This window comes from Oreochromis niloticus, linkage group LG19, assembly GCF_001858045.2.
Source record: "Oreochromis niloticus isolate F11D_XX linkage group LG19, O_niloticus_UMD_NMBU, whole genome shotgun sequence".
Taxonomy (NCBI): domain Eukaryota; kingdom Metazoa; phylum Chordata; class Actinopteri; order Cichliformes; family Cichlidae; genus Oreochromis; species Oreochromis niloticus.
In genome coordinates this window covers 18543020-18569387 of record NC_031983.2, presented here as the reverse complement: position 1 = coordinate 18569387, position 26368 = coordinate 18543020, and the positions used below count along the sequence as shown (strand labels likewise).

Below are 26368 nucleotides of genomic sequence, written 5' to 3'. Positions count from 1 at the left end.
GAAAAGACATCTCACTGCATTATCCATCACACAGTCACACAAATGAGTCCCCGCTGTGCCTCCCCTGCCTGTTGCGCATGACAGACTACTGCATTCAAAGGTCACACTCTTTTGTGTTGTTTCAAAGGCTCAGTGTAATTTTTGTGACAGTGTATTTCATCTAATGTTTAGGATACCTGATTGCTTTGACTAAACGGCATTTTTTCTTGAAGTTTTAACACGCTTCTCTCTGTTATCAGATTTGATTTTGTCTTTGTAGCTGGATCATATTATTTTTAACATGCACAGTGCCATTTCATCTCAGCAACTGCACTTTTAAGTCTTTGACCCGTAAATACTGAGAAGTCTATAACTTGTAAAGTTAATAACCATATAATAGACAGTTGCTGACTGCAGCTATGCAGTAAAAGTGACCTTTTTGTTAACAAGTGCTGCCAGATTTGATAGTAAAGTATCATCTGCACACCCCAGAGACCAATATCACTTCTCTTTTTTTTCTTCCTCCGTTGCAGTGCACTCTGTCACCCCTTGAGCCCTCAGGGTATCATGCAGCATAGCCTCTAAGTCCGATTATCCCTTATTGTGCGCCCAACATGTCTCCACAGTCTGCCAGGGGCCTGCAGAGCTTCTGTTTTCTCTCTGCTCATAACAAAGTCCGCAATCACTGGAAGCTTAGTCTTGCATGATACTTTTTAACATTTAACATAGTTTTTTGGAGGGTGGGGGGAGGGGGATTGTGTAGTTGTTTTCAGCACATTTATTTTGCTGTGTTTTTACAACTACAATATGTCTGCTGTCATTTTTGGTATTGTTGTTCAGCACAGCGTGACAGCGGATATATGGTATTTCTGGTATCTGGTATTTCTAAGCTGTCAGTGACGGGCAGGCGTGTGTAAGTGATAAAGACCGCATTGTGTCTCTGCTACCTCCTTTCGTATTTTCCCCTTTAGACTCTGAGGGCCTGTCTTGCTGGTGGAGCTGCACACACACTGTGAGGCCCCCAAAAGGGGGCAAGACAAATATCTGGTTCTTATAGCCACTGTACTTTCTCTCCTCCCCCCACTGGCATTTTCAGCGTCACTTTCTCATTGGCTACGAGGAGAAGGAGTCATGGAGACAGCCGAGTCCTAAAAACACAAAAAAGAATGCAGGAAAAAGGTGCTTCATTGGCTTTTACAGATAACTCTGTATACCTGCAATTACCAGTCAACAAATATGAAGAAACTCAGTGCCAGTTTAATTCATTAAACCTCCCTTCCAGTTACTCTTAAGTCAGCTCATTTCGTCACACCTACACCAGCAACTGCCCTCCTCACTTGCCCATAACAACACAGATTATTCCACCACAAACTATATCAGCTTAACTGGCATTTGGTAGTTTTTGCAGTTTACCAACTGGAACCGCACATTCACGCAGGGCTCTCGAACACTAACTTCAGTGTTCTTGTACTGGAGCCAAGAGGCCTAACACATATGGCCGAGGGCTTTGAACCATCCATCCCGCACTACAGTACAGATATTTATAAACCACAGCAGAGCCTCTTGATTGAAGAGCACATGTTTCTACTCTTCTGCGCCGACACCCCTCCCCATGCTCGGCACTACCTCCCCTTAAAGGCGCTATTGTTTACTAGTCACACTGGGGGAGAGGACGGAGCGTTGTGCTATACTCTCTCTCAGCCTCTCTGCTGTTTGACTTTTTTTTTCTCCTCTTCCCACAGAGCCTCTGAGTGAGATATGAGAACCTGAGAAACACTTGAGCAAAAGTAAGCACAGCTGTGCAGCACTGCTCTCACGTGGAGCCTATAGTATGACCAGCACGTGTTTACATATGGTACTGCATATATTCTGTGTGTGACAAAGGAAAAGAAAGAAAGGAAGAAGAAAGTTAGCACGTGTTAGCTGTACAGTTCTACTGGGTGTGTGTTTGAGAGAGAGAGAGAGAGAGAGACATCAGAATGAGTGCAGCTGTTGGGGATTTACTGTGAGAGGCTTAAGTCCCGGCTGTGTCTCGTCCTCTCTGATCGACCTAGCGGTTCAGTGTCAGGTACCACAAACCAAGTGAACGCTACACTGCAGGTCTGTACACTATAGAGTTATTGTATACGGTGTTGCTGATGAACAGGTCTCACACACGGAGATAAAGACGTGTTTGCAGAGGCTCCCATTCTGCATTTACACAGCAGAAATGAGGCGTACCTCTTATGTTCTATAGCTAAATGGCTTCAAATCCGTCAGCCTCTGTACGGCTATATCTATATCTGAGGGAAACATTTCATGCATGACCAGATTTATGGAAGACTGGGCTGCGTAACAAATTGTTACCCTTGCGAGTAAAAAAACAGTGTCCATAGAACTTGCTGGCACTTTTACATATTTTTTACCTCTTTGAAATATTGCTTCTATATTTCCTTGAGGTTAGTAAGAACCCCCCCCCCCAAAAAAACCCATCACACCACCGCCTATAACCAAGCACTTTGTGACAGTAGGAAGGAAATACACTCTTTTAACATGAGGAAACCTTTAGCAGAAGCAGGATCAGGGAGGGGCAGCCATCTGCTGCGACCGGTTGGGCATGACGGGAGGAAGACAGGACAAAAGATACACGATGGGAGAAATATTTAATCATTAATAAAGATTAAATGTGATTTAGTGATGTATAAATACAGGTAGTGAAAAGAGACTGAATGAGCAACAGGAAGACCCCCTAGCAGCCTAAGCCTGTTGCAGCATTACTAAAGAAGGGTTCAGGGTCACCTGATCCATACCTTGCAATAAGCTTTATCAAAAACGAAAGTTTTTAGCCTAATCTTAAAAATCGTGAGGGTTTCTGTCTCTCCAAGCATCTAGGAATCACAAGTAAGCCTGCAGTCTGAGAACAATATGTTCTGTTACGATAAGCTACAAGAGGATTTTTAAGATACGGCGGGACTTCTGCCTGTAATTCAATTCTGAATTTAACAGGCAGTCAACTATGTGAAGCTAAATTTTGGAGAAATATGGTCTATCTTTCTAATCCGTCTACACTCTCGCTCTCCCCTTCTTTCGCTCTAAACTTTTGACCAATCAGAAGTCCCCTTCTTTCTCCTTCTTCCACTCTAGACTTTTGACCAATCATCGATCAGGACGAATTGCACTACAGTATGGTCCATCCCCGCTGCAGCGTTCAGGATCAAGGCTTTTCAATGAGTTTTTAAAGCAACCTGATTATAACGAATTACAGTAGCTCAGCCTAGAAGTGAGGCACAGGTGACACATCATTTATCTACCTTTGTTTATTTTCAATTAATTTTTTAACTTGAAAATGTCAAACTGTGCCTATTATTGTGGTTTAGGAATGTTGCAAATAGATAAATACTCACTTAAAGGACGTTGGTAAATGATTAAGCTTCAGTTTAACACTTCAGTAGGTTGTCGATCAAACACAAACCACACAGTGTTATCAGGCTAAAGGGTCGCACACCCATGTTTGGCTTCAAAGCGTGGGGGTTTCTGCTCTCATAGCCAAGAGGTTTGCTATATGAGGATTTGGTTCAAAAAATCTAGATTTTTCAGAGAGTTTTGAGGAATATTGTAGTCAATGAAGTTAAGACAGCAAATATTTGCAATCTTAATGTTTCATCATTAGATTGCTCATTTTTTTTTGCACGTACCTTGGATTCCTGGGTTTCCTGTGCTTCATTATATATCTTGACAAGTTGGTGGGGTATTAGTTAAGTTATTAGCTAGTGCTAACATGCTGAAAAAGACGGCTGCTATAAATAAAGTATCACTCACCAAAACTGGTCCACAGAATTCTTGAAAAGGTACAATTATTTGCACAGCAAGTCAGTATTTGTCACACAGTTGCATGAAAAGACACAAAATGAGAGATGCAGGTGAAGTCTGGAACATAGCTAGCTGTTACAGCTGCGTCCACCTGTGAGTCGCACTGGCCACGTCCCTAATTTTAAGGCTTAATAATATTTAAAACGGAGGTGTAAACAAATCAGATCCTGCACAGCTGGTATGGATTTTTCTATAAATACCAAAACCATGTTTTAACATGTGAGGGTATGGTTATTGAGTTGCTATTGGAGCCAGCCTCAAATGGAAAATCCAGAAAGTGTAGCTTTGTGCTCTTACTGGTTAGCTTCATCACAAGTGGCTTCTTTTTCTTCTTTTTTCACAGTTATTCTTCAGCTGTTTGTATTAATATACATAAGTCTGATTTGGTCACATTTATACATATTTTTTTGTAAATTATATTTTTTTAAATCCTCTAATAGTGTAAATTCCTGATATCTTGATATCTAGCTTAAACTTACTTAAACTCAGTGACTGCACGCATCATGTCCTCATCTCTGTTATCACTTGGCTTTGTTTCAGGCAGAGAAAAAGGCCAAACAGATGTCAGCAATGAACGCGATGAAGGATCACGAGGATAATGAAACAGAGACCCGGAATGAAGAGGTCTCAATAATCAAACACCCACAGCCTTCAAAGCAGCAGCAGCAGCCGCAGCAGCAGCAGCTGCAGCCGCAGCCGCACACTAAGTCTCAGTCACAGCCTCAGTATCAACAGCAATCGCCGCTGGTGCTGCCACAGCAACAGCAACAACTGCAACATCAGCAGCCACCTCAGCAGCAGCAACAGCAGCAACAGCCTACTGACCCAGCTTCCCCCACTGTGGCCACGACCCCTGAGCCTGTCGCCATCGAAGGAGAAGACAAGACATCCCCCAAGTCTCCAGACACTGAGTCTGAGTATGAGGTAAGATCATTTTGTTTTTCCCACTGACTCGTGCCTGGTTGTAAGCTAACCGGATGTCTGTACTGGATAAAGGATCCAGTTGACGGTGAGGGTTCATCTTTATCATGCAAGGTAGTCGGTCACATTCTGGGAATGTATTCATTTCAGATATTTACATAATTTCCTCTGGGATTATTAAGAATTCTGATTTTGAAATCTGCAAACTTTAAAGGGCAAACGAAGCATTCAAATAAATGACAGGTTTTTAAATATGCACTAATTTAACGGTTGTTTAGAGTAGATATGTGTAAATCAATTACTTAATTTGCCAAATATTCAGCCTATTTTCATAAGCCATACTTTTTTCATAGTTTTCTCCCACATAAAAATCCCTGGCCTTGTTAAGATATTTTATGGGATAGTGAGTTTAGCTTTCTCAGAAAAAAAAAAAGTGATTTGTGATGTTGCTACAGTCACCGTTTTCATATAAACTTTTTTATCTAAGCGATCTAACCATCCCAAAAGTAAAAAATATCCCTAGACAGGCTGTTGAAAAAAGGTTTCACAACTCTGCCCACAAGTCAAAGCAGAGGAGATGATTTGTCTTTTATTTTGGCTGCAGGACGGTCGTGGTTTTGGCATCGGCGAGCTGGTTTGGGGGAAGCTCCGAGGATTCTCTTGGTGGCCAGGCCGCATCGTATCCTGGTGGATGACGGGACGTAGCAGAGCTGCTGAGGGAACCAGATGGGTCATGTGGTTTGGAGATGGAAAATTCTCAGTGGTGAGTCTTTAGAGCCAACATTAATATTGCTGTTAGGTCATTTTTTTTTTCTTCTTCAAGCAAAACAGACGTCTGTTTATAGTGACAGCCACAGACTTTATAATGAGCTTATTGGTTTTATTTACTCAGCCAGATGATCCTTTAGAATACAAACAGAAAACTCAATGTCCGGAAAGTTTTTTTACCTCAACACGATTCCTTTAAACACGCGGTGTAAATAATCATTTATTTTTATGTGTATTTTCACAGGTTTGTGTAGAGAAACTATTGCCTTTAAGTTCCTTTAACAATGCCTTTCACCAACCAACTTACAACAAGCAGCCCATGTACAGGAAAGCCATCTACGAAGTCTTACAGGTGAGCATGAGAGCAAATTTTAGGGCACAGCTTTCGTTGTAGTTAAACCTTTAAACTTACGCAGGGAATGTGTGTGATATTCATATTTTTCACATGTGTAAAGTAACAGTTTACATTTTTATGACATGTTTTCAGTCTTTCATGTAAAGATTTCAATATCTGCTGTGCTATTAAACCAAGGCCTACTGACACTTAGCTTGGCATAGCATAAAGACTTGAAGCAGGGTTGAAGCAGCTGCAATGGTTCTTTAGAAAGGCCACGAATTGTTTGTTTCATTCAAAAATGTGTGTGTCTTTTTGCAGATATAGAATAAGAAGTAACTTTACTCCATGTTCCCCAGTCTTTCAGGAAGAGGGTCTTTAAGAAGCTTTATGAAAATTGCAGAAACGTTCCTGCAATTACCATAATTTGGAGAGCCAAATGCAAAAAAAAGAAAAGAAGTAATTTCAAAATAAGTGCTCTCAATGAGAAATTCAAGAGCAAAATTATCCAAGACGCCCCGCAGGCAGAGCCCTCTCAAATTATCCACCCATTTTAGGCATAGTATTAAACTGAATGGGACTAAAGGATCTTTACTGTAAATATCATAGAATAAGAATACATTTTTGGTGAAAAACATTTTGAATGTGTTTGTAGGTGGCTAGCAGCCGGGCAGGAAAAGCCTTCATGGCCTGCCCTGACAGTGATGAGACAGAGACCTCAAAATCCGTGGAAATGTTAAACAAGCAGATGATTGAGTGGGCTATGACAGGATTTCAGCCCACTGGACCCAAAGGCTTGGAGCCACCAGAAGGTAAGATGACATCACTATTTTAACCCTTTTTATGACCCATCTGGAAGAGTTAAAAATTGCTATATCTAATGGCATAGCAGATGTATTCTATACACTTGGTAATTAAAAACATCCGTAACATTTGCTGCAATATCAATTGTTGCTTCTGTTGTGCACCCCAGAGGAGCGTAACCCATACAAAGAAGTTTATCCTGAAATATGGGTAGAGCCAGAAGCAGCAGCCTATACACCTCCTCCAGCCAAAAAGCCTCGCAAAAGCACAGCAGAGAAACCTAAGGTCAAGGACATCATTGATGAGAGAACACGAGGTAAGGTGCCTCATTTATTGGCTTATATTGGAGTCATGAACTCTGTGTCCGGCTCCTTGGGGAGGTTGCGGCGGTATTTTACATCACTATAGTGGTCTGGGAGGTAAGGTATGGACAAAAGATCCATTAGCGAGTGATGTGAGAAGGCGAAAAGATTCAGGTTGCTCGAAAGACAATAAGTAGATGCTATCTAGAAAGACGGTGCCCTGTCTTTATTACAAGTATAACTCATCTTCCGTCTATTGTCTCTTCCAAATGACAAAAGAAGAAAAGAAGTGTAATTCAATTCAGTTTTATTTATATAGTGTCAAATCACAACAACAGTTGCCTTAAGGTGCTTTATAATGTGAAATAAAGATCCTATAGTAATACAAAGAAAACAGAGGAAAGTCCAACAATAACATAACCAAATCTGTATTTTGACTGACCCATCAAAAAGTCTGTTAGTTACATTATTTCTTTAACTCTCATGAAAGCATTTGCGCTGTCGGGCATTATCATGATGACTGATACTTTAAGTGGTTTCTGACATGTTTGGTGAAGAAGTTTTATTTGCATGATACCATCTTAAATTTTAGTTTTATTTATATTTTCCTAAATTTTTCTGAATTTACTTCTAAAAAGAATGAAGGAACTAACACAGATTCCTTTACCCTTCATTTCTCTGTGTCAGAGCGACTTGTTTATGAAGTGAGACAAAAGTGCCGCAGCTTAGAGGGTAAGTGAAACATTCTCTGTGTGCTCTTGCTTGTAGCAACCCCGAAGGGCCTCTCGGGAGGCACCGACACACCTCTTATTTGTACCTGTTGTTGACGGGCAAAGCTGATGAAATGCATGCATCTGTGTTCACAAAATAACAATGAGTAAAAATGAGGAAATGGGTTTTCTGTTATTTCATCTACCTTATTAGCAGCTTTGTTTGTTTTGTCATAGCCTGCTAGCCAAACTAACTAGATCTAGACCTACAGTTGTGGTCAGATGTTTACACACTCTTATGGTCATGAATAATAATTTGGGGCTCAAACATATACATACACCCCCACTAACATCTCATTCAATCTCTCTTAGCAAGTTGCAGCTCAACCCTTCTGAGCCATCAGCAAGCTTCTGGAATAATTATGGCTGTATATCTGACTGGTCTTCTAGCTGGTATTGACAGAATTAATTTAAATTTGTTGGTTTTCTGGCACGGACCCATCTTTTAAACATAGTACACAAATTTTCAATAAGGTTCAGGTTGAAGCCTTGGAAAGGCCATTCCAGAAGCTTAATTTTAACCTGCTTTATTCATTTTAAAATCAGTTTTAATGTGTATTTGGGATTGTTGCCATGCTGGGACATCCAATTATATCAAAGTTTCAACCAGCTGTTGATTTGAGGTGAAGTTAAAGGATTGGGTGACGCTACCACCATGCTTGACAATTACCTGACAGCTGGACAGCGAAGTGTTTCTAGATTGAAACACTCACCTTTACTACTCTAAACATGCTTCTTGCTGTTGTTGCCTCTCCTTTTTTTTATGCTGGCAAAGAGAAACTACCAGTCATGATCACTAATGAGAAGCTAACAGGCCTTGTCAAGTTAAAAGACATTGCAGAACCTTCAGCACCAGTTATTCAAATATTTAAGTGAGTGTGTGTATACTTCTGACCCTGTTTAGATAAGAGAAAATCCAAAATAAAGTCAAACTTGTGCAAAGATGTATGCTGTGCAATCATCTCACTCTGGAAAAATAACAGGAAATCATTAAAAGTACAAATTACCCTTCGTGTCCCATGATGAGCGTATGGAAACTTCTGACCACAACTGTATCTCATATTCAAATTGTTTCACAGAGGTGTGAGTTCTGGGTGCTCACTCCTCTCAGAGCTCTGCCTGTTAAATGCTAACATGGTGTTTCTCTTACTGCAGACATCTGTATCTCCTGTGGAAGTCTGAATGTTAGCCTTGAGCACCCTCTTTTTGCTGGAGGAATGTGTCAGAGTTGCAAGGTAAGCAAGGCTTAGACTTGGACTCAACTAGGGTGTTATTAAAAGTCACAGCAAATTTCCTAATAAACAACACATATTTTAAGCAGCAACTGATGTGACCACGTGCCTTAGAGTATATTTTGGATATTTTTTGCAGAACTGCTTCCTAGAATGTGCTTATCAATACGACGACGATGGCTACCAGTCATACTGCACTATCTGCTGCGGGGGACGAGAGGTGCTCATGTGTGGGAACAACAATTGTTGTCGGTAAGGTTTCTATCATGAGAGCCTGTGTTATAATTACATGGATGTGCATGGAGTCTGGTAGAACTAGATTTAGTCTACATATACAGCTACACATTACCTGACCTGAGCACAGCTTTTTTTTTATAGTTTTGATATGCTAAGTGGTTGAGACAACAGTTGGATTTTTAAAACCATAGCTATGAGGGATTTTCTTGGTGCAAAGTTGACAGGAAGGCAACAGTAACTGAAATAACTGCTCATTACAACCGAGGTATGTAGAAGAGCATCTCTAAATTTGCAACACGTCAAACCTTGAAGCATTAGAAGCCTACAGCAGCAGAAGACCACACCAAGTGGCACTCCTGTGAGCTAAGAACAAGAAACTAAAAATAACTGACCTTCCATAACCTAAATCTACTGTTAGTAGAGTATGAAAGGGTCTTTAAAAAACCTTGCAATCTTTGCAAACTTCTCAAATGCTTTCTTCACATATTTATTACAGGATGTTCAGCCAGTCGACGTGTTCTCAAATCTCTTTGTCATAAAAAATACTCATAAAATTATTGCTTAATGAAGAACATTGTGAAGCTGTGTAGCAAATAACAGCAATATTTTTTATTTTTGAATAGGACAGTGGTTAACATGTACTTCTTGTGCCTCTAAATTTACAGTTGTTTTTCCAGCACAGATAGCAGGATTGTGCTTTTACTGCTCATATTGGATGCACAATAAAGGCTTTGTGATGGGTCACTAATCTCATAGCAGTGATGTAAGGCAACGTCGTGGCGGTCCAGTGGAGAACTTGCTGATAGCAAATATTTTATAAAGTGTGGTTGCACTGTATTTCTGTTGAATAGGGCATTGTTAAATATAAAGAAACAGACTGGTGTTCTCACACAGTTAGACTGAAGTCTAGAAAAATACCATTGAGAACAGATTGAGCTTTGTCAGAGGCATGCTGGACTGATCAGAAACAATGCTATTTTTGGATGGTGGCGCTTGACATTTGGATGACATTGTTGACGATAACTTGCTGCTTCTCAAAACCCACAAACCCCATAAAAACCTTTTTATCTAGACCTTTTAAATATAAAACAAAGAGTGATAATGAAACTGTGCACCTTTTCTTGACCTATGACTGATAAACTGATATAGAGAGGAGAGACATGTCAGTCATGTATAATTATATTTAAAGGACACAGATATTCTCCTACGATCATGACGGTCAGCAAACCCCCTCATACGAGTCCTTGGTACTCATTGGTTGATTTTGTTTTTGATCTCAGCCTGTAAATATTTGGAATTGTATCTTGCCTACTTGATGAAGTATTCAAACCACCTTTGTGGTTGTTCTTATTACAGCAGGTGACTCCAGGGCAACATTTGTCTGTCATAAAACACACACTGATAGCTGGTGACTTTGGAGGCCATGTGAGTACAGTGAAGATGTTGAAGACGCAATTTTGAGATTATTTGTGCTTTATATCAAGGTACATCAGAAGATGGGTACACTATGATCATAAAGGGGGTGGATGAGGTCAGCAAGAGTATTCAAACTGGCTGTAGTGTTAAGACCAAATTCTGACCTTACCATCTGAACGTAGCAGAAGAAATCGAGACTTATCAGACCAGGCAACAGTTCTCCTGTCATCTACTTTCCCATTTTGGTGAGCGTCAGTTTCCTGTTCTTAGCTGACAGAAGTGGCACGCGGTGTGGTCTTCTACCACTCCAACCCATTAACCTTCAAGGTTTTAAGTGTCGCATGTTGAAAGACGCTCTTCGGCATACCTTGGTTGTAACAAGTGGTTATTTGAGTAACGGTTGGTTTCCTATTAGTGTGAAGCAGTTCTCCTTGGACCTCTGATATCAACAAGGCATTTTTACCCAGAGAACTGCTGCTCAGTGGATATTTCATCTTTTATGAACCATCCTCTGTATTCCTTTCTAATCTGGTAATAAACTATGCCAGATGCATCTGGCTTTGCTTTTGGCTAATAATTACCCTGGCAATCAAATTTTCAACAGAAGCATTGTACCACTCTGTCTTCTGTGTGTGGGGGGCTCTTTCAGTCACAACTTCCCGTTCCTCTTCTAGTTAAACCATTACTGCTAGACCAAACATTTCTCCTTACAGTCCTACTGGCACTAACGAAAGACTTAATAGACTTATTTGTTGAGTTTTTTTAAACGATTTTTCCTAAAAATGCAAATAACCTGTGTAGTGGAGGTATCAGGGATAGACACGGTTATGGCACTGATTCACTCCATAGCACTACGGTCACCCTGGTGTGTCAGCCAGAACACCACTTAAGGCCAATTCTCCCAGAGCATGGGAAAAAAAAAGCTTAAGGTTTGGTTTGAGGAAGTTTATTTCCTTCACAGCTCAATTCCCGTGGCTGTAATCATGTGTGTGTGTGTGATTTTCTACAAAAGAAGTACATAATACAAATAAGTGATAAATAAGGTGAAGAGATAAGTGACATATCCAGATATAGTTAACATAACCATACATAAAGAAAGGAGCACAGTACTGTAAGGCAGTAATGCTAAACACAAAAAGGTGTATCTCTACATAAATCTATCCTTTAAATGAGCAGAGCAATGTAGTACACTTCTACTGCTTACACTATGCCAACTAAATAGCATTACTGCGAGGTTAAGTTAACGTCAGTACAGAGGAACTACTTCCAGTAGTTGTACAAAATAAAGGCTCCTCCATTATGATCCGCCGTAATGCTTTTATGCTTTTATTGCGATGGGGAAGTGGGAGCATGATACTTCTGGTTGAACTACAACCCGCATTTTAGCGGTGCTCTTAACAAATTGTCCGCTATAAACTCCGTATTTTAAATTAAAGAATCACGAGCACCACATATACCATACAGGGAAGCTCTGGTAACACAGGAATTACGTTAGAAACATTGAGGATCGTACATGTGGCAAACTAAAGCCAAACCAGGATGAAGTAACTGACATCAATTAGCATGTGAAATGAGGCTGAACTCACGCATTGCGTGCGTGGCCTATACCGCTCCAACTATGAACTACATTAGCTCCTAAATGGTAAATATATCACAGTATCAACACAAATAAAGCAACATGCAACACAGGTTAATACTCACTTACCATTCACACACACATCATATCCCACAGGAATCAGTGCACCCCCATCGGTACAACACTGCTCATCCGACACTAAAACTGCCCACCTTCCTAACTGTATGACATCACCTGACAGTGGGCTGGCTCAAACTAACAGGTTAAATGCTAAATGAACAGTATATAAACTCGTATATAAACTTACAAACACCTGTATAATAATTCAAATAGAATTATCCTATGAACTTTGGGGCCTTTTATACAACCTGGGTGAGCCCCATCAAACATGCAGAAGTGTTTTCACTTGCACGTTAGATTTCCTGCATTTCTATTCTCAGATCAAGACCATTTTAAACAGTTAATATTTTATTTTGGTCTTCTAATGGAAAATGCAGTCTATCACATTTAGTCACTTAGTCGCTTACTGTACTTAACACTGTGACTGCTTTTTATAGGTAGGGTTAGCTATCATTTTAGAAGTAAATGTCCTTATCCTTGGCGCAGGTGCTTCTGTGTGGAGTGCGTGGACCTTCTTGTTGGTCAAGGAGCCGCCCACGCTGCCATCAAAGAAGACCCATGGAACTGCTACATGTGCGGTCAGAAGAGTGTGTTTGGTCTGCTGGAGCGTCGTAGCGATTGGCCCAGCCGTCTCCAGCGCTTCTTTGCAAATAATCACGATCAAGATTTTGTAAGTAATTGACCTTTAGGCCATAAATCTCAATCACCATCTGACTGAGGAGTCTGTCTCCTTTGTGTCTCACTGTTGCCCCCTCTGCCAATAATTTCAGGATCCACCAAAGCTTTACCCCCCAGTCATGGCGGAGAAGAGGAAGCCCATTCGTGTCCTGTCGCTATTTGATGGCATAGCCACAGGTTAGACAATGTTCCCCAGTTTGTGTTATCAAAAATGAGATGGATTTATTTTCTTCCTTTATTAGTCGGAACGTTGCCATGTATCAGTCACTGCACATGAGAAATTTCATACCATATATAACTAGCTATACTATAACTATAGTAACTAGCGTTACTGCTATTGGGAAGAATTGAACTGAATGTTCATTTTTTGTGTTAGTCATCATAGGATTTATTTATTAGGGATAGCTCCAGTTCTTCAGATCAGATCATTTAAGTGGACAGATTTTTTTAGACTGCCTCCTTCTTTTCTTTTTAAAAAAAAAAAATCTTTACTACACCCTGGGCAGGACTGCTGGTGCTCAAAGAACTTGGCATCCAAGTGGGTCGCTACGTAGCTTCTGAAGTGTGTGAAGACTCCATCACTGTGGGTATCGTCCGGCATGAGGGTCGTATCATGTACGTTGGAGACGTGCGGAACATCACGCGCAAACATGTGAGTTTATCTTCCTGTTGTGTCTGAGTGCCTTTTTTGCTTTGTTTTATGCTTTACATTTTTCCTATAATGTCCCATGCAAAAAGTATTTCAGACCACTGAAATCAAAGGAAAAATGTATACTTTGTGACATTACCTGGTGACCTAATCTAGGTCCTCCTCATGCTTTCACGCACATACATGCGCTGCATGTACATACATGCCTCAGACTACTTCTTTTGTTTATACCAAGTTATAATAATACAAATGCATTAAAGGTGAATCTAAAGTCACAGAAACTGAAATGTATCCACTCGGGTTTTGGACATATTGCCACACAGATCCCAGACCTGCAGCAGTTACAAAGACTGGTCATAACAAATATAGGAACTGTTTTAACACACAGATATTATTTTTAGTGTTTAAAAGGCATATATTCAATAAGTTACTAAAAAGAGACGCCAAACTTGCAGATGGCTATATCTGATTACAAATTGTACTAAGTAGCATTAGATATCATTTTCTATTGTGGAAAAACCAGAAAGAATTAAATGCAGACTCTTCTAAACAGAAAATGTGGATATTTTTAAGGCTTAACATTATGGTTGTTTACCAGATGTACAAATGACCGACAGTGAGACCATGGTTTTCTTTGACACTTTACCTTGTCATATTAAAATCAACAGTGGAGACTAGAAGACAATAAAGACATTATAAAACATTCAAGCTCTACCATCCGTATAGCTTGTTTTATTAGTATTTACTACTCACTAGGAGTTTGCTGGTTCAGTTCATAACCCTAATCCTGACTCTGACTCTTTTCTCTATACAGATAAACGAGTGGGGTCCTTTTGATCTAGTTATAGGTGGAAGCCCATGCAATGACCTCTCAATAGTCAATCCTGCAAGGAAGGGTCTTTATGGTAAGTTTAAATGAGTCCACTGCTCTTTTGCTTTGCTAATGTATTAGTTGGGAAATTCATTCATATATAAAGTCAATGGGCTAAATAAATCACTAGAATATAAGGAGTTTATGTCTTTTGCTTTGCTTCAGCACCTTGTTTAATACCTCTTTCTATCTCACAGAGGGCACCGGACGCCTGTTCTTTGAGTTTTACCGACTGCTCCATGAGGCTCGGCCGAAGCAGGGAGAAGACAGGCCTTTCTTCTGGCTCTTTGAAAATGTGGTTGCTATGGGCGTCAGTGACAAGAGGGACATATCTCGCTTTTTAGAGGTTAATTTCTTTACTGATACCTGTAATCTTTACCTGCTGTAGGCTGTAGCTGTATGATGTGCCGCTGGTGAAGTGGGTATTGTTGGGTTTTGAATGCCCTCTTGTGGCAATAATTCATTATCTTTAGGCAAAAATTATGAGAATGGAGCTCTGACCTCTTGATCTTCATTCAACAGTTTAATATGCCATCTTTAATGCGCTGCAATCTACTCCTAGATAGTGTTTCTGGTTATCTGTTAGGTGAAGCCCTCATTAGCTGTTGGAATAAAATACTCTCTTTTTTTAAATGACTGGCCACTGAGGAAACTGACAACTTGGAAGTTTAATTTGGACTCTTTTCTGTTATATTAACATTGTGCTATATAATGAAATTGTTGTTGTTGTGCGATTACACTTTTATTATTCTGTATGCAATCACAAGCTTTTTACCTTTGTTGCTTCCTGATTGGTGCTTGTTGTTCCTCGCCTCTGTTTTCAGTGTAACCCAGTGATGATCGATGCCAAGGAAGTGTCAGCTGCCCACCGTGCCCGTTACTTCTGGGGGTAACCTTCCTGGCATGAACAGGTTGGTGTATGAATGGTGAGAGAAGAAGTAGTATTTAACAAAAAAAGTAACACTATAAAGGGACTGCATATGTAAAATTATACATTATACGGTCATGTTAAAACGAAGTAAAACCTAAATTCTTTAGTCCTTATCAAGTCTGAAAATTAGGCAAAAACAAACCAGAATGAACAACAACACAGGACATGTTACACTATGTTGTTATTTTTTTTTTAAAGTAAGCCAAAAAGAAAAAGTAGTGTGTGAAAAACTAATCACACCCTGTGATTCATTATAACTTTTAGGTGCCATAATTTAAAGTTTTTGTTTTCTGCATGACTTTATCCATCTCTCATGTTGCTGTGGAGGAACTTCCTCCAGTTCATTGAGATTTGCAGGCATTTTTATGGTAAATTTATGTGGTATAGTTTATTTCAGCTGTTTCCTTTTTTAGTTATTCTGTTTCAGATTTGCTGCTGTGCTTGGGATTATTGTCATGTTGCATGACATCATTTTGGCCAAGCTTCAGTTGTTAAACAGATGGCCTCAAATTTCGCTTTAGAAATCTTTGGTATACAAAGACTCAATGACTTCAAGATGCCAAGGTCCTGTGGCTGCAAAACAAGCCCAAACCATCACCCCTCCACCACCGTGCTGACAGTTAGTATGAGGTGTTTGTGCTGATGTGCTGTGTTTGGTTTTGTGCATTATAGCCACACATGTCCACTTTGGTCTCATCTGTCCAAAGGACATTGTTCCAGAAGTCTTGTGGTTTGCTCAGATGCATCTTTGCAAATCTAAGCCATGCTGCAATATTCTTTTTAGAGAGAAGAGGATGTCTCCTGACAACCCTTCCAAGTAAGCCATATTTGTTCAGTGTGTTTTGAATTGTACCGTCTTGAACTGTAGCATTTAACTATCTAATTGAGGCCTGTTGAGGCTGAGACGTAGCTCTTATTTTTTTGTAATTTCTCGGAGCATTGCATGGTCGGCCACTGCTGAGATTGGCAGCTGTCTTGAATGTTTTCTGATCGTGAATAATATTTCTCACTGCAGAATGAGAGACCTCACACTATTTGGAAATAGCTTCTCAGAGTGAAGAGCAGCAGCAGTTGATTTTTAAAAATAATTGCTGATGTTTTTCCTCTTTGGCATTGTGTTAACACACATGGGAATGTTCCTGATGAACAAACTGCTTAAACCTTTTGTATTTTAGAGGTGCTTGCTTGCTGTTGATCAATTAATCGAGTGAACTTGATTAGCAGCACCTGGTTGCTACTTATTCTCTTAATTCCTGTTGAAGCAGTGTGGAAGAAGAAGTGTGGCCTTAGTTTCTCACTCACTGCTTCTGATTTTTGCTTGTTAAATAGATAGTCACAAGTGTGGTATGTCATGTTTTGTAGGTCCTTTGAGGTTTTATGTATCATATTTTAAGACCTGCTAAAGAGTTTATGGGAAAACAGAATTTCAAGGAGCATACTTTCTTTTTTACTATGACTATAGATAAGAGAGTGATAGTGACTCATACATACCCAATTGATTTGGCTTCTTTTTTCCTTTTTTTAAAAAAGAAAACTATTCTTGTCCTGGCAGATTATCTTCTGTTTTCTCTCCGACGAAACATTATAATACTGCATTCAAAGCATGGAACAGCAAATTAGATTAGATTATCTCCAAAATCAATGAATCAAAATGAAGTGCCATTCTGGCATGGACTGAAACTGATTTCAGTGGCTAGATTAGAAGTAATTTCATACTTCCGGCACAGATTTTTTTTTTCTTGTTTAAAATTGCAGATAAAGGCCGATGAAGTAGAGACTTGTAGTATAGCAGATCCAATTCAGTCTATTATGCCCTACTTTCACATTTGTAAATGGGACCTTTTACTACCTCCAGCTCCATATTTTTTATTCTTGGACTCTATTAGTGTAGCTTTGCATGATTCACAGTTCAAAATAATAATTTGATATCTTTTTCTGGGCCCCAGTTCCTCCCTTGGCTCAATCCCAATGTCTACATTTACAGACTCAGAGACTTAGGCTATTCCACTGTGACATTATGAAGTGCATGAAGAGCTCTCTGCTAGACATTATCCACAGTTTCACAAGTCTGCATTTCTGTAGACTAAAGACAGTTACTCAGAGTTTGTAGCAATGTGGCATTAAATGCAAGGTTGTAGGGGAGGCCTTAGAAAAAAGGTACAGTTATCAGAGGAATGTAGCATGAGCTTTATTGCACACCTAGTAATGACAAAATTGACTGCTTTTGACTGTTACATTTTGTAGCAGTCTGCAGGGAAAGAGTCTTTGACATAGCAATGTCAAAGATTTGCACTCCCCAGGGTTATTTGTACATACACTCACTCCATCCATCTGTTTTCTTCCACTCATCTAATTCAGGGTGGTGGTTGGGCTGGAGTCAGTATGGACAAGTTGTCAGTATATTGCAGGGCCTAACACAGAGACACGGACACCATTCACACCTATTAACAATTTAGAATCACCAGTGTCTCCCACAGCCCGTGTCTATCTAGAAAGGTCCGTGGCGGCCAGCTGGTGAACTCAAACCCACATCCTTCTTGCTTTGAGGTGTCAGTGCTGACAACCGCGTCACCATACCCTGACCTGTTATGTAATTGTTTGAACCTTAGTCCATGCTTAATTTTATTAGCATCCACTATTGTAAGTGTACATAGAGAACAGGAAAAAAATTAAATGCATGTTAGATTTAAATAACGTGCTAAAGTGTAAATTGTTCATTCTCTCTTTCAGGCCTTTGACTGCCATGTGCACTGATAGGCTGGAACTCCAGGACTGTTTAGAACATGGCAGAACAGCCAAGGTACTTGCAGCATTTCTTTCAATACACATCGTGCTCGCTCACCGGTGCACACAAAAACTCATGAGTCTGGCAGCTGTAATCTCAGTGATGAATCTGATTCATTCAATTAAAATACAGTAGAATATCCGAGTTGATGGTGTGTGTTTGTAGACAGTAAAGCTGGCGTGCCAGAATGTCATACTAGAGGACGGTTCTTTAGATGCAAGGGGGGAGCAAGCGAGTCAGAAACCCAGGGCACAAAGGTGAAGCAGGTCTGATGAGAAACGGTTTATTCCCAGGCCAGGAAGCAAGAATGACAAACAATTCTAAAAGCCATAAGCAATAAAATGTTGTCAAGGTACTAAAATTCCCAGGAATAAACAAACCCAATATAAAAAAACCCTTATAAAACGCAATGTTCTATGCGCTCTAAAATCAAACCCCGTCCCACAATGTAACTGTCCCACAGCCAAGGACGAATGTTTGTTAGGTGTGTCACAAGCAGGGCAGAAATCCCTGTTCCAGAGCGGAGTCCATGTGAGCCTCGTCCCAGGAAGACGAGGAGAAGCCTTCTATCCCCCTCTCGTCCCTTTACTTAGCCCTTCACATCCCTGTCCGGCTCGAATTCTGCACTGGAGTCTGTTGCTCGATGCCACCACGGCTCCCCTTGCGTCATCGCCCTGTAAGTAAACAAACAGGGGCCAGAACCATCGTCCCGGAAGCTGGCCTTGCTTATAGCCATGGCGACCGTCTCTCAACACGGCTGCACAACGGTGGAGACACTACTCACAAATGCAGCCAGAGGTATACCTCGGCGCTGTCAATCACACACATTGTCTCCTACTGTCGCCATTCCTGCTGCTGGGACTGGGTCGCCACGTCACGCTGACCAGACTGTCTCCAGATGAGGTGTCGCACCCCCATGATCAGGCAGCGGGTCCCTCTTTACCAGCTGGCCTTCATGCGTTCCTCTCCATATCTGGGGCCTCTCTCCTTCCAGTGCTCAGCTAGCTTCCTTTTAATAGGTCCTTTAAACAGCTGATAGGCCGCCTTTGGACACACCTATGCCTCAGGAGGTGACTGCTATCAGCTAATTTGTCCCATGCCCAGCCAGTCCACAGTGGATTAAAACATGATCGGGAGGTCGGGGGTTCAAATCCACCGAATGGCTACCCTGAGGTACCCCTGAGCAAGGTACCTTCCCTACACACTGCTCCCCGGGCGCTGGATTGGCTGCCCACTGCTTCACTGAATGAATGGGTTAAATGCAGGGAGTAATTTTCTTACAGAGGATTAATAAAGTATAACGTATACAGAAAAAAACATGCAATACAACCAGAATAAAATCGTGCAAATAAAATTTACACTCACAAATAAACACTAAAATCAGAATAAGACCAATATAAAAGATAAATGCAAATTTCCACTGTGGGACATGTTTGGATTTTGTAATACGGTTCATTTGATTCAGGTTGTAAAACTCTGCACACTGGTGGCTCCATGTGGCAGCTAGATGTAATAGTTTCAAATTCAATTCATCCCAAAAAAATCAGCCTTGACATGACTCAGAAACGAAGTTTAAACTAAAAGACAACTTTATTGCAGAGCTTAAACTTCAACAAAGAACAAAGTACTCCATGTCCAAAAAACTAGGAAACAAAACTTTAACGAAAGAAGACACAACCATGAGGGAGGTAAACAAACATGGAAACAAGACTGGGCCAGAAAAGGAAACGAGAGGCGGGAATAACCAGGGATTCTTAAACCAGCCTAAAACCAAGAAACCAGAACACAAAAAACAGAGGACTAAAACCAATACAGAATCATGAAATAAAGATCAAATATACAAAGCTGAAGACTCAAAACTCTGGGACCAAGATCCAGGGACAGGTCTTCACACGGGAACCTCATGTTTACCAAATCATCTGATCACGATAACCTGAACATTTTAGAAAAGGTATCTCAGGTTTTGTAAGTATGTTACGCAGCAAGGACATAAAAATGGCACAAACTAATTTTTTTTTAAATTGTCCTCCAGTTTGGCAAGGTGAGGACTATCACTACCAGGTCTAATTCCATCAAGCAGGGAAAGGACCAACACTTCCCAGTCTACATGAATGAGAAGGAAGACATACTGTGGTGCACTGAGATGGAGAGGTATGTAAACATAATGATTTCAACTACTGTGTAGGCTTTTTTTCAGAGGTCAGAATTTCAAAATTTTCTTCCTTTGTCTTCCCCTGTCTGCTCGCTGGTTGCACGTGTGGTGTGGATGGTTGCTCGCATCAGGGTCTTTGGTTTTCCAGTCCACTATACGGACGTATCCAACATGAGCCGACTGGCGAGGCAGAGGCTGCTGGGCAGATCATGGAGCGTCCCGGTTATCCGCCACCTGTTTGCACCACTCAAAGATTACTTTGCCTGTGACTGAGCAGTCAGAAAATTAGCTCAGAACCATTTAGTATGAGGTGCCGTAAGGGGCATTATTACTGAAATGCTCTCACACACACTACTGAAAACCAAGGCATTTCAGCTGAACAGGAAGGTGTTGCAGTGTTGCCAACTTAGCAACTTTGTCGCTATATTTAGCAAGTTTTCAGACCCCCTTTGCGACTTTTTTTTCTAAAAAACGACTAGTGACAAAACTGGCGACTTTTGCTGGTGTTATTAGGAAGACTTATGACCACTTTTTGACGTGAAAGCACATATCGCTCTTAGTCTCAACAAGCAGCGGGTGATGCTGTGGGCACTTCGCCCACGCCAAAGCGCTCACAGGCAGCAGATCGTCCTCACGCAGCAGTCGCCCCCAGCTGCTGTCAGAGCAGGAGATGCTGACCCCTACGCATCCAAACTGCAAATGAATCGCGCATTAGCAAAGCAGCTGCTCCCACCCTGACTGTAACGCAGTCAGTTCTTCTTTTACTCTTACTTTTTGCAAATCACAAGGTTTAAAACTACTTAAACACGCACACACACTTTTTGTGTGTGTGTGTGTGTGTGTAACTCCGCCAGAGTGCCTCTTTTGGGTCACTTTTGCCGGTACCAAGCCCGGATAAAGGAGGAGGGTTAGAATTGTGACATTAAAAAAAAACAATAATTGCTCAAAGAATTTAATTTGTAGTTCTAAATATATTCTAAATGCATTTAGGGTGTTTTTTTACTCACTTTATGTCTCTTCCACAATGATATTGCTCTCTCCTACAACATAGGTTACAATTACATAAGCATGACCAATTATGCAAATTAGGCAATGACATCATTTAGCGACTTCTAGCGACTTTTAGGACAGCTAATAGCGGCTTTCCTTACTGAGGATTTGGCAACACTGCCCTATCCAGCTGAAACGCCTTCCTATTCAGCTGAAATGCCTTGGTTTTCAGTAGTGTGTGTGAGAGTGTTTCAGTAGTGTGTGTGAGTGCGTTTCAGTAGCGTATGTGAGAGATAAAATTTCAGTAGTGTGTGTGAGAGCATTTCAGTAATAATGTCCCTTATGGCACCTCATAATTTAGGAACCACAACTGTATGTTGTGACTAGAAACAAGAGCCTTGATCCTCAAATTATACTCTGGTATAATTTGTAAGCGAAACATTGATATAGATTTCACATTATTTCTTGTATTTGAATTGCAATTCTATTTAATTTTATATATCATTTTACAGTAGAGCCGCTGCAGTGTTATCAAGTATTGTTTATTTGTTTGTGCAAGCTATACTTGAGACTATGCTTTCTTCTCAAGACACGAAGACAGAAGAGTGCTAAATAAGTCTTGTAAGAGAGAGGGATAGGAATACATTGGGAAACATCAGAAAGACAGGAAGTAGGATATTTTTTTCAAGATATGTGAAATGTTTCTGCTGTGTGAGCGTACTGCGAGACTCCCACCTGCAGTGCAGCCATGCTTCCAGCTACTGAGCCTCACAGGGATGTTTCCTTCAGTGTCAAGAGAGCTGTGTCTCTGAGAATCCAAAACACCAGATCACATATACCTCTTTGTTTACAGTTTCTATACACAACTGAAGGTAATAAAGGTACTACTGTAATATGGTTACAATACCATGGTGCTCCAAGATGATATGAAACATCATAGCCCATGTGGCAATGCATTTTTAGACAATACGGAGCGCTTTAACCTGTTGCTGGATTAACTTTTGTTTGACGTTTTTACATTTAACGAAAAAAAAAAAATGTTGTGAGCCGTTCGGTTGACCGACGTTTGACTGCAAAATAGAGCTTATACTCTTTTCTGCGTTTTTACAGTTATTACACAAGTTTGTACTGGTGCTCTTTTAATCTCTCAGCCTTGCTACACTCAGGCTCACTGTCTGGATCTGCACAAACAGAAAGTGAAGCTAGCCACATGGGAGATGATGTTTTCTGTCATTCAAAAGAAAAAACTTAAGATCGAAGTCTGTGATGAGCTACTTTTTTCTAGTTTCATCATGGCCAATGACATTACTGTACAATTATTAGTAAGCGTGGTCGCTGTGAAGGAGGGAGAGCGACCAGGCCGGGTAACTCTCCTCCTCGGCTTCCACCTCTCTAAACTGAATAACTGTCAGGTGCAAATACTCAACAATATGGTGCCGCTTCACAGAGTTCTTCTACCTTTTTATAGCAATTTTGTGCTGTTTTATCAACATTATCAAGCACTTTTATACGTACACTTTCTTTTTCTTTTTTTAAAAAAAATATTTCTTGTGAATTGGTTTATTTTTCGTTTAGTTTAATGATGTGAACTGATCAATCCTCGTGTAATATTTTTTGTATACAGTAGGGCTGTGCCAATAGAAGTGAAAGAATGTTTTGTTTTTTTTTTATATGTGAAACCATGTTATTTGACTCGGTGTACAGTAGATGGATTGTCATTTGTAACCTCCAACTCCTTTTCTCACCTTCCATCATCCATATTGTTCTCTGTTTCGAAGCAGCGATACAGTATGTTGCCACGTAAATTCAAGGAATGTCTATTGCTATTAAGATTGTAAAATGTAAGGCAGCGTCAAAGAGCTGTGTTTCCTGCTTTGTAAAATATTTTGTCCCCTGTGAAGGACAGTAGGGCCGCTGCCATTTGCTTGATAAATTCTAGTCGTCATGTTGGCAAATTGTAAGCGCCGATCCAAATTATGGATTACACGCGCAAACTAAATTCTCTTGATTGTAATCCTTAAGCTAAACACAGAGGATTTAGGCTGCAGTTTGTCAAAACAAAAGCCTGACACAGTGTTTGACACGGATGTCAGCACTCAAAGAGTAAAGAATAAGAGCAGATGCTATCGCTTATCTAAATCATATTTAAGATTTGAAATTTAATTTCTTAATGTAATTAATTTCTTAAGTGACCTTATTGCCATCCTTTTTGTCCATGCATGGTGGCTCAATATGAGCTCTCGTGCTTTGTATTTTATCAGATGTTATCCCCCTCTCCACCTTTAATACCTAACGTCACATTCATGGTTGTACATTCTGTACATAGAGTTTTCTGGTTGCTGTTTTCAATTTTTTTCTTTTCTTTTTTTTAATTACAAATGAGATGTACAAATATAATTCTTTGCTAATATATATCATCAAATAGAAAGAAAATCTTAGGTCGAAAATAAAAATCATTGACAAATTTCATTCAAAGCTTCAAGCATTAGATGTAGAGAGATTCCAAGTCCGCTTTTTTTTTTTTTTTTTTCATTTTGATTTGTTTGTTTCAAGTGAATCCAGATTGGATGTTTTGTGATCTTAACATTGGCCTAAAGACAGCTTTAAGATGGACGGTCTAAACTTCACTGCACAGCCCTACACGGTGGTGTTTTTTTAAACTTCTGTTTCTTTTTGTAAGACTTTAAAAAGAGGGATTGTAGGCGTTTCCGATGGTGCTAAACATTTTATCTAATCCAGAAAAATGTATTTGATTGGAAGACAAATAAACATGTCTTGACAATGACTGTTTTAAGTTCCTTGTAGTAATGAAAAATAACTATTATTTCACTCATATAAATATATTAACAAAGGCATTTTAACTTTGTACTTGAAAAAATAAGGATAACAAATAATGAAAGGTTTGCTATATTGTTTTAGACTAGAGATTGCTGTAGTCGGTGCTTATCTGTGGGAAAATTGTGTGAGAAAAAAAATGGTAATAACTTTTACTGTAGCATAATGTATGCTTAATGCGCATTGCTTCTTAATCCTACATTCCATGCCACAATATTCTCCATGTCTGTTTTCCGAATGTTGTTTTGAACTGACGCTTACTTGTTTCTTTGTTTTTAAAAAAAAGAAGAAAAAAAAAATCAGAAACAGCATTTCATTTTACTGGTCAAAGCAGGTCAATACTTCAGTGATACTGTTAACGCTCTGTGTGACTTTCTTTCTGTCATAACTGTTTTATGGCCTGTATGGTTTTCCTCAAGACCAGTTCATACAGCAAATGTAGCAGTCATTCTCTGCCCCATATTTACGTTTAGTGTTCAAAGAGAAGATAAAGGCTTCGTATGTACTTGTGCTGGAGAACACTTGAATAAATGTATTGTTTTTGTGCAAAAAAAGAATCACCATGAGTCTTTCTTCTTTTTTTTAATTTATTGATATCTTGTAAAATGTTTCTCTTGATGTTACACTAAGAAAATATATTTCAGATGTTCAGCACCACCATTAAGTGTGAAATATGTATCATCACCTTTTTTTTAAAGTTAGACCATTATCTGGCCCAAAACTGAAACTGACTGTGGCTAATTAATGACAAAGGTACTTTAAAATAATATCAGTGTCACATTACAGTTAAACCAATAGATGTGTTTAGACTTTTAGGGTGTCCAAGTAAGTAAGGCACAGGCTGTTGGACATGACAGCCAAAGTGATTCAAAAGTATGAATGATTTTCATTAACCAGACATGGCTTCATTGCTTCATTTGCTAGCACTTGAAGACACGTAACACATTTTAGTCTTCCATTGTTAATATTTGTCCATTGACAAACAATAAGATGAGTTTGAAAGCCATTGATATTAATGTGAAAATGGGCAGCTGAAATTACATGTTATGTCTGGTGTTCTATGATTATTACTTGGATACACTCACCGGGACCTTTATTAGGCACTAGTTCTGGATTAGACCTTCTTTTGACTTAAAAACTGTCTTAATCATTAATTCTGGCATAGATTCCAGAAATATTCATTTGAGATTTTGCTCCATATTGACATGATAGCATCACAGTTGTTGCAGATTTGTTGGCTGCACATCCATGACACAAATATCCTGATCCATCACATCCAAATCTGTTGACTGTGGATGCCGTTTGAGTACAGTGAGCTCATTATCATGTTAAAGAAACCAGTTTGAGGTGATTTGAGCCGTGACACGACACAGCGAGCTACTTGAGGTCACAAAGGGCTGGGCATGGTCATCAACAGTACTCAAGTTGGGTGTGACTGTTTAAGCTCAGTTTGTAGTAGAAGACTCAAAGAGTGCCAAGAAGATATCCTTCACACCAGCAGCAACCTGAACTGTTACAACTGTTAAAAGGCAGGGCAGATTGTTTAAGCCAAAAGTTGACCCTACCATCTAAATTAGTGGCTCTCAAACGGTGGTCCGGGGACCACCAGGGGTCCTCGAGACATAGATTAGGGGTCTGCAAAAACATGTTGTCACCTGGCACTTAGTGGCATGTAAATACATGTCCATCATCCAAGGTTGATAATTGTTGCTAATGAGCACAATGGACAAATATTTAAGTCCACTTCGTCCATTTATGAAAATGCACAACCAGCTAAAATTAGAAAGTATGACAACAGTTATATTATTGAGTACCTTGAATGACAATGGAAGAACAAAATGTGTTGTGTCTTCAAGTGTTAGCATATAAAGCAATGAAGCCAGCCAAGCTAAAGCAGCATGTCATCACAATGTACCCAGAATTTTATCAGCATGAGGACTATAATTGGGTCCTTGGAAAAATTTTCCCCCGTAAGGGGGTATTTGTTAATTTGTAACTTAATCTGTAATTGTGGTATAGCCTACAATATCTAAATTATGCAGAATAAAATGATAAAAGTATAAATTAAAGTATAATTATAATGTAGTACAATTAGAAAATTATAAGCCTGTGACTGTCAGGAGCCTGTTAGCCCGTGAACATTGATATTCAGATCCAGTTTCCATGCTG

At 39.8% G+C, this 26368-nt stretch overlaps 1 protein-coding gene across 1 annotated transcript in view; it reads left to right on the top strand.

Annotated features, from left to right (window-relative positions):
- LOC100693331 (DNA (cytosine-5)-methyltransferase 3A) overlaps positions 1–20680 on the top strand; it is a 43807-nt gene extending 23127 nt beyond the window's left edge. Inside the window, 18 exon segments of the mRNA XM_005477258.3 lie at positions 4369–4752; positions 5354–5512; positions 5762–5869; positions 6507–6663; positions 6825–6971; positions 7645–7689; positions 8883–8962; positions 9099–9211; positions 12795–12978; positions 13079–13163; positions 13493–13638; positions 14450–14540; positions 14704–14852; positions 15331–15393; positions 15395–15417; positions 18168–18237; positions 20255–20373; positions 20506–20680. Coding sequence (XP_005477315.1) covers positions 4369–4752; positions 5354–5512; positions 5762–5869; positions 6507–6663; positions 6825–6971; positions 7645–7689; positions 8883–8962; positions 9099–9211; positions 12795–12978; positions 13079–13163; positions 13493–13638; positions 14450–14540; positions 14704–14852; positions 15331–15393; positions 15395–15417; positions 18168–18237; positions 20255–20373; positions 20506–20647 — 2265 coding nt within the window. The 3' untranslated portion in view covers positions 20648–20680.
- The last annotated feature ends 5688 nt before the right edge of the window (positions 20681–26368 follow it).